Source organism: Alligator sinensis, unplaced genomic scaffold (genome assembly GCF_000455745.1).
Source record: "Alligator sinensis unplaced genomic scaffold, ASM45574v1 scaffold87_1, whole genome shotgun sequence".
In the NCBI taxonomy this organism is placed as follows: domain Eukaryota; kingdom Metazoa; phylum Chordata; order Crocodylia; family Alligatoridae; genus Alligator; species Alligator sinensis.
Genome location: NW_005841929.1, coordinates 2,221,518 through 2,231,018, shown reverse-complemented (window position 1 = coordinate 2,231,018; position 9,501 = coordinate 2,221,518). Strand labels below are relative to the sequence as shown.

At 42.1% G+C, this 9,501-nt stretch overlaps 2 protein-coding genes across 2 annotated transcripts in view; one reads left to right on the top strand and one right to left on the bottom strand.

The window, feature by feature from the left end:
- Positions 1-9,501, bottom strand: part of DCP1B (decapping mRNA 1B) — a 67,916-nt gene that overhangs the window by 34,806 nt on the left and 23,609 nt on the right.
- Positions 2,806-9,501, top strand: part of CACNA1C (calcium voltage-gated channel subunit alpha1 C) — a 742,093-nt gene continuing 735,397 nt past the window's right edge. Inside the window, 1 exon segment of the mRNA XM_025198804.1 lies at positions 2,806-3,386. Coding sequence (XP_025054589.1) covers positions 3,248-3,386 — 139 coding nt within the window. The 5' untranslated portion in view covers positions 2,806-3,247.

Here is a 9,501-nt window from a genome sequence, read left to right as displayed (position 1 = left end):
CTATAGCCACCCAAAATTTGCCTTAGCATAGCCACCCTCCCAGCACTGGCGCCTCCTGCCTGCCCCACGCAGCTGAGCCTGCTCTGCTCCCGCTCGCTCTGAGCCCAGCCCAACCCTCTCCACTAGGAAGAGGCTGGTGCCGCTCCTGGCCCTGAGCCCACAGTAGGCAGCTCGCATCCGCCCCATGCACAAATCTGGGGCACATGCCCCTCCATGCCTCCCCCAGGAGTGCACACAGAAGCAAGTAGCCGCCCCCTGTCCTCCCTCCCCACACCCCATAGACGAGCCGCCCATAGCTCTGTCCCGCTCCCCGCCCTGGCCCTGGGTCCCATTCACCACCCTGGCTGGGCAGTGCTCCAGGCCCAAGCCCCAGCCCCTGATCCACTCCCTCCCTCACCATGGGGGCCTCAATCTTCCCCCACCCTCCACACCCCTTCCATCCCCCATGCTCCTTCCCCTCCAAAGACTTACCCCTGCAGGGCACTGTTCTCTATGCTGCCTGGCTGCATTCCTGGCCACATGCATGCGTGAAGCTGCGTGCATGCACGCAGCATCTGGGGGCCCTGGCCAGAAGGCATAGTATATTTATCAGTGACATTATTGGCTACACCAGCCAAAAAAACCCAACAGCAGATAATGTTATTTTTTCTTTTATCAGTACCAATCCAATTTGGCACCGATATACCAGTGCACCTCTACTAAATACCTTTGCTTATGTTCATTCTGTAAGTAAGTTTTAGGTCTCATTGATACATCTGTAAAGTTTTGAGCAAAGGCCATTTAATGAGTTAGTTATTTCCTCTGGAAGAGCTATAAAGGCACGTCAACCTCGCTAGACTTCTAAGGAACAGTTCTACTGATGGCCCAAAACATGGAGAAAATGAGGCAACTACCATTTCCGCAGTCATAACACAGGAACAGAAAAGTTCTCTATGCCGTGATCAATCTTAGTGTGCATGTTCTTGTACAGGCATTATATTTCCAGCTCCTGCCATTTCAACAGTAAACAATTACATGGAAGTAAGTGATTTGTAAGTCCTAGTCTTTCAGTGGCTGCAAATACCAAATTCTGGTAATTTCACAGTAACTGTAACTTAACAAATAGTAAAAGGCAGTCCCTAACCCAAAGAACTTACAATATAGAGTCAAAATAGACATATGGTGGAAAAAAAGATTGGGATGCAGAGACTAGGATTAGGACAGAGACTGACTTGCTGATGACTACATTAGGAAGTCTCAAGCAGATTCAGAAAAAGTCAGATCCCTGGAGTCAGCTGAAAGACAATCCTTCCTTTCCATTAGAATTATGGCTTGATGGAAAAGCAACTCAATAAAAGATCTGAAATAATTATTTAATAGATTTCACATTAGGACTGGAAGGGACCTCAGGAGATCAAGTCCAGCCCCCTGCCCACACTCTCATCTTCCATACCAGCAGAGATCATGTAAAGACTTCACCTCCAAATGGCGATCTGACTATAAAACTAGAAGCCTATCATCACATATATCTAGGCTGCAGTATACTAAACAGGTAGCCATAACTGACCAGCACAGACTTTAGGAGGCAAGAACAAAGTCAGTCATTTTCATCCCCTCCTGCATTTGTTCTACAGGCTTTATTCCCAGCTATGCCGATTTTTTTTTTTTTTTTAAACATTACCCCAACTATGAAATCTAAAGTGGGAAATTATCTCTTAAAACAGCATTTCTCAACCCGTGGGTTGCAAGAATATGTAAAAGAGTCATAAGCGAGTCCCAGAAAATTGCAGGAAAGCATGGGTTTCCCCTTGCAGGCTGGCAGCATTCCGGCCTGCAAGGAGCTGCTTGGGGCAACTGGAGGCAGTGGGAGCATATGCATCTGTACACACGCATGTACGTGGCCGGCATGCAGCCAGGCAGGGTCATGGAAGCAGCCCCAGCAGCTGGACGCAGGCAAGTGTATACTGGTGCTAGGGGAAGGAGGCTGGGTGCCAGGGCTGCAGCAGGGCAAGGTGGGTAGGCAGGAGATGCCTGCCCCTGCAGCAGGGGAAGGGGGCAGGAACAGTCATTTGAGGGCGGTAGAGAGTGGAATGGTGGAGTGGCTGGTAGCATCGGAGCTAGTGCCTGTACTCGCAGGGGCAGGGCGGCCAGGAGATGCTGCCTGGAACAAGGCAGGAGCCCGAGAGCAGGGCAGGGAGTGCCACAGGCCTCCTCTCCTCCCCACTCCAGCCCGTGTTGGGGCCAGACTCACTCCGCCACTGCCCACATGAGCCAGAGCTGCTGTAGTCACCATGCTCTGGGCTATGCGGGCTGGAGGGCGGGGCAGGCAGTTGCAGGTTGGGAGTGAGGGTTATCAGCATGGCCTGGGAGGGCAGGGGACTGTGGGTCAGGTGTGAGGGGCACCGGCAGGACCAGGGGACAGTGGGCTGGGAATGACCATCAACCTTTACAAAATGGGTCCCAGTACAAAAAAGGTTGAGAATCATTGTCTTAAAATATAGGTACAGTACTCAGTGGTAAGCAAAGTACACAGGATTAACATCTGCCAATGAAAAAAGGAATCTGGGAGATGTTAATCCTTAACAGGTTCTCAAAACTCACTGTGTGGCCCTCCAGCTGAAATAATTTTCCACCCAATATAAGATGCAAATGATTTTGCATTTGTGTTGTAGGACACATTCTTTCCTGTATTTATCGTCCATGTTTTGAGAGACTGCTACAAATGGAGAGTTAGTATTAAAAAAAAGGCCAGCATTCCAGAATAAGTTTTCTGTCAGGCCTGAGGTTGGCTCACCCCTAGACAATCCTATCTTTCTCCAAACACAAGAGAATCTTATCAGAGGAGTTAGTGGCGATATACAAAAACCAGAGATCATCATGAGTCAGCGAGGTGATGAGCTGACAGGCGGATGGAGCCCATTATCTTCACTTCTCAATCCAAGTTTTCCTGTAAAACCACTGGGGGAGGAGAGGGCTTTAACCAAGCAATAAGCTCAGAGAAGAAAAGGATTAGGAGTGAAGAGTTAGGAAAGAAAGGATAATGTAAAAGATACTGGTCAGATTTCTAAGAGCTGGAAAACAGTTTCTGGGCAAAAAGACTATTAGTAATTTTGTTCAGAAAGTTTTACAAGACTGACCATTCAATATTTCTGCAAGTTTGGTGGCTACTAAGGTTAAACAGTTCTAAAGGAAGAAGACACTGACAAGTAAGAACCTACTTTTGTTCTGAGTTAGGTAAAGTTCTGCAAAGCTACTTGGGAATTATAACATGTTTCAAGCCTTCAAGCGGCAAGCCACCTCTGCATATCAGCCACTACCTAGCCGTGTGCCAGGTGAACTGGAGGTGAAGTATAAGGGCAAGCTGGTGCATGAGACTCAGCTCAACTGCTTCTATATTCCACCTGGAGGTAAGATCCTCTTGTACAGAGAAATAGCATGGGTAACTATTGTGCTGCATAATCCTTTACTATGTAAATAGAATCGTCAACTCTGTGTGCGAAATGGCCTTATTAAACTATTTGTTCCAATAACTGCTGGTAACATATTTTGAAACTGTGTCCACATCTGTGCTGGGTTATGCAGTAGATTGTGCTCTGGTAATACTCAAGTCTATAGAGATAAGTAGCCAGGCAGCTTCTCTGGGTAATGAACTATCTTTTAAGCATCTAATTAATCCTATTCCAATCCCATCAAAAGAAAGGAAGAAATTTTAGTAAAAATACCTGACTCCAGAGTTTAAATGAAATTCCAGGCAAGATGTGTAGACATAAACTTCACCAGGGTAAGCAAGGATAAAAGAGCTTTTTCATTTAAACGAAACCAAGAAATAAAGCCAGCATCCGAAGGTTCAAAATAATAAACACAGGCTAGATACAGACATTCAAAAAGCCAGGGGTGGAACTGATCTAACTTGCATGGTTTTCTGTAAGCAGCGTAGTTTAGATCAGAAATGAACAGAACACACATTTGCCCTTTGGTGGTGGTGGTGATGGGTGTGGGGGTGCAAATCTTAGACCGGGGTCCCACGATTTTTAAACCAGTCTGTGCGCACCAAACTTCTGTTCTGTTATTGGTATAGACTGGTTTCTGAACACTTATACCAGTAAGTATAATGTGTATGCCTGGCCCCAAAGAAGAAAGGGTTATTTGAAAAAAGGAGGCCGTAAGATCTATTTTTAAAGAACAATTAGTTGCATTAGAAGGCATTTTTTTCCAATCTCCATTTTCCAGACTTAGTATATACATAACCCATATTTTCAGTGACCTGGGAACAACACAGCTTATCTACCATTTTATCCTATGCAAGGAGGTAAAGTATGGGGAAAGGAGAGGGGAAAGTCACATGAAAAGTGCCCTTTTAAAGAAAAAAAAAAAATCAAGCTGTTCCAACTTTAACTACTGAGTTTTCTGCATCGTATGTGTATCTTATCTTGAAAAGATGTCCGGAATTCCCAGTGTTGGCAGCACACTCAGCAGTAAAATGTCCTCCAGACCAACTAATATGCTATATAGGTACCAATATCCATAAATGGGAAACTAAGGCTGTGATAAGCAAAAATGCACTGAAATATTTCTCTTTCCATTCCATGCAGAATCCTACTTCTCCATACATTATCCACATTAGTCTTTTACCTAAACAGGGATATAATCCCACAAAAACAGGATCATTACCTGAAAAAAAATGCACAGCATTATCATCTTTAGCCCCTGTTTCTTCTCACGTGACAGTTTTGTTGACTTAAAATCAGCATACATGATTCCATATGGCTGAAAACTCAGGTTTGTAGAGACTTTTACTGGTTACCACCTTCAAATCAGCTGAAAAGAATACTTATACCACTATAGCAAAATATGGTTGCAGTTACCATTCCAAAATCATTACCAAGAGAAAATCATTTTTGTGTATATAAAACTTTCTAAAATATTTGCCACTTCAGTTGAAAAAGACTACCATACTCAACCCCAACCTCTCCAAATTTAAATGGCCTGATCCAAGCATTGCACTGTACTGAATCATAGTAAGGGAGAAAACAATATTTTTATGATTTTATACTTATAAAAAAGTAGAATTACAATAACTGACAAGGAAGAGAACATCATTTAAGGAACACATTAACAGTAAAAAAAAAAAAAAGTTATTAGAAATTGAACCCCCCAGCCACTCATTGGCCTTTGTACACTTGGCATAGTTGCCTACCCATATGAATAAAAAGCAAAAATCCTAACTACTTTGATTGTTTATCAGAATAGGTCTAACCAATGTCCACTACTGAGGGAAAAAGGAGAATTATGACCAATTGGTAATCTTATCACTCCATTTATTCATTACTATAGTTTTTGATAAACACACACACACACACACACGGCTTATTTCCTTTGCAGTAGACACTCCTGTGCTCTTCAATCTTCACACTGTGCAATAAGGACTTGATCTTGCTGATTGGAGTCAGTCAGAATTTTGCTAAACTTCAGTGGGAGCAGGACTAGGGATTATATTCTATAAATGCAAGGCCACTACCTAAAAGACAGCAACAAAAAAGACCATGATCTGTGAAATCTGCCCGCAGGGAGGTATTGTGGTTTCAGAGTAAAAAGCAAAATAAGGCCCCAGAGCTCCCCTGCTGATTAAATTTCCAGTATAATAGTTAAAATAACTAAAGTCCTTAATGTTTACAGTTACAGATCTTGAAAAAAAGAAATCAAGTTTAACAAAACTTGTGAATTGGGTAAACAGCTCTAAAAACAAAATTTTTATAAATTATTTCCCTAACATAGCTAACTTTATTCTTTCCTGGTTTTACTTGAGAAATTCCTGTCTTGTTTGTTACAACTATCAAATGGGCTAGGAGGCATGGAAAACAAGGGGGAAAGTTTTAAGATCATACAGGATTGTTAACCATTGTTTTTGTGAGACAATTTAGAAACTGACTGAGGCACTGTGAAGCTCACCTGAAAGTTAGGCAAGACAAAAAACCAAAAAAAGTTCTAGTTCTCATAGGCCAGGAACAGACATTACATTTTACTGGTATAAGTGATTGGAAACCAGTCTATACCAGTAACAGAACAGAAGTTCAGCATGCATAGACTGGCTTAAACATGGACTAACCTGGTTTAAGGTTTGCCGCCCTCACCAGAGGGTGAACGTGTGTTGCGTTCACTACTGATCTAAACTACGCTGCTTACAGAAAACCATGCAGTTTAGATCAATGTCTGTGCTAGCCCCAACGACTACAAAAATTTGAGACCCTTTCCCTGTGGGTGCTTCTGACAGAACACCGTGTTCTGAGGTGTTCTCTCTCCTAAAAAGCTTTTTTTAGATTGTCTTCACATTTATATTAAAAGGCTTTTAAATAGCCTAAAAGAATGGAATGCTGAAGAGGTTTTAAGATGGGGAAAATTAATAGCACGAAAAGAAATGCGGACAAAAAACCCTCCTGTTAATTGCATTCTTAATACTACTTTAAAGTCATTTAAGAGAAAAAGCAACTAAATTACATATTGTACATATTTGATAGTACCCAATGTATGACAAACTATAACATCATTAAGCTATATATATAACCAGTAAAAACAGATTAGAAAATATGAGAACATGACATAGCAAATGCTGAAAATTTTATCTAATAATGTCAAATCAAGAAATGGAAACCTTATTGTTTCATTAAACCATTTTCTTCCCATTCAAATAAAACGGCGACAAATGTCCATGATTGGTAATGTCAGCATTTAAAGTGTTCTCAGCTAAACTGTGAAGGTTTCACACTGCTGAAAGGAATTGCCCTTTCTGGAATACATTCACACCTTCATAGGGATTATTTTCTAGCAGACAGAGTCCTGAATTCTCCTATGAATGGCTCATGCTCTAAAAAAAGATCTAGACTGTGTTTTTCTTCAAAGGTGCCCATTAAATTTCTGTCATTTGGTATTTTCTTTTTGACAAGGAAGTTCATTTAGGGCTCAGCTTTGGGAAATCACAAATTTTTGTATCTGGACATTGTCCAGTCTCAGGATATGCCATTCCAAATGTGTAACCCAACTTTAGCTAAACAGTGGATAGAAGTCCGTCTCAGTCAAGTGACCTGGTTTTCACTTAAAAGCAATTTTGTTGCATATAAGCGAAATAGTTATGTTTTAGGAGGAGTCTGAAATCTCTCTCTCTCAGGAAGCTGAAGAGATAGGTCAGAAATGCAGTTAAAATCCAAAGTTAACTCTAACAAGTTATCTTTTTAATTCCTGGAGTATGAAAAAAGGTAGGGGTGTGTGTGTGTGTGCGCGTGCGTGCGCAGATTACTGAGATAGACTGTATTGAACAGAGTTAGAAATGTATTTAAATTACAAAAACCCACTACATCTCTAATGCAGTTGTATTACCACCCCCCCAACAGTTCCTACTGTTAAATGCACAATCCAAAAGAGCTTATTTTTAGTCCAAAAACATTATGAAAACTGTAAAACTAAACGCAGTCACTTTTTCTTTAACATTATTTAATCATGAGAACACTCCTAGGGTGGAAAACTTTCCTGATAAATAATACTTTCCATTTCAGAACTGATACTTTTAATAAAGGAATTCATCCATTCTTTTGTTAGGCTAAGAGCAGGTGGTCTAAAATATGTCCAACTTCTTTGTCATAATGAAAACAGAAAAAAACTATTGTCATTTATTGATCTACATGCAGAAGACAAAGCTCAAACTATATATGGAGTACTTTTAAATGTCAAAATGTTGGTCTCTCTCAGATTATAAAGGTAAGGTGTGGGGGGGAGCTTGGGGGGGGTAGAAGGTGAAAAAGGGGAAATATATAGTTTAAAACATGATTCTTTTCTCATATCCCTTAAGTATGTCCAAGAGTCAACAAAAACATGGAATCACTAGTATAGATGTATACTATACTAAGAAAATTTGGATCCAACCCAACAGTCTGGTAGGCGAAGGCATGTATTTTCATATATCTAACCACATATGGTGAACTAGGCCATCTGAAAGCCCACTGAAGTGAAACACTTGTTAGCCATCTAACATTCCTTTTACCATATTTCATGTGTATAATTCAGGTTTGGAAGCCCAATTTTTAAGTCTTAAAAATCAAACTCAACTTATATACCGTGCCCCACACACACAGGCCTGGGCTTAGCTGGAACAGCCCCATCCCCTGTGTGTGGAGCTGCCTGGCCACACCCACCCACCCACCCACTCACACACACGGCTGGAGCAGCCCCATCCCCTGTGAGTGGAGCTGCCTGGGCTGCACTAGCACTGCTTGCAGGGGATGGAGCTGTACCAGCCAAACACCAAGCCGCTCGCAGGGGATGAGGCAGGGCCAGCTGAGCCCAGCCCGTCCCTATCCCCTGCAAGCAGCTCCAGGCTTGCAGGGGATGGGGATGGACCAGCTAAGTGCCAAGCTCGGCCCTGACATACACCGTGCCTATGAAAAGTCTTACCTTTCAAATCAGAAAGTCATCGGTCAGCCTATACACTGTGAAATACAGTATCTACATTCTTTTTAATTAGAAGGGTGAACTGAAATGAATATATTCTAACAAAGAGCCTCTAAGATAAGGAAATCTACTTTGCAGTCATTTAGACCCAAAGACAAGGTCTAGTTCAGGAATGGGCAAAATGGCGGATCCAGCCAGCAGGTAGACTCTATTTCCCAGCAGGCCCTATTTGCGTGGCTGTGGCCGATTTCCATAGAGACCCCAGCAGCAGCTGCACTGTGATGGCATGGGGCCAGGGTGTCTATGGAGACAGTTTAATCAGAAATAGACACTAGCTTGTCCAAAGAGCCTCCTCTTGCTCCTGGGTATGGACCTTGAGAGACTTCCACCCTTCAGACCAACCATGACAACTGAGCAAAGTAAACACATTCACTGCTACTAGCAGCAACAGTCTGGCAACAGAGGCAACAGTCTGGTTAACAATTTTTAAAATTCCGAGTTGAACTAGCAGCAGTTAACAAAGAAACTCAGCTCCTACGAAATAGTGATTGCACTGTTTGAAAAGCTGATGTTGGGTCTCTCTAACGCCATTTATCACTATGGCCATTTATCACTATGACTTTTATTATAATAAACATCTAGAAATCCTGAAGTCAGGCTCCTATTGTAGAACTCACACAAGCAGAGTCTGGGGGTTTGTCTTTTAGTGACTAGACCAATTGGGCAATTCTGCTGGTGTCTGAATGTATAAACCTGGTCCGTTAGCTCTATATTACAGGCTAATGCCTTCAGATCCTGAACTCCTAGTTTCATCCCAGTATGGATTTCACTGTATGTGTGCCAAACAAAAACAAAGACAATGCCCCGAACAGTTTACAGTCTATTCAGAACAAATTAATAAGATAGACAAGAAAAACTTTAGGATGCAAGAATAATGAGATAGAACAAACAAACAAAACTTGAAACGCAGAAGTCTTGGTTTCTCTTGCCTGATCCACAACAGAGGTAGTTAGCTATATTAGGCTAAAGGTAGGCAGAAGGCAGGACAAGGTGGCACCTCAGACCACGGGTGTGCAAAATATG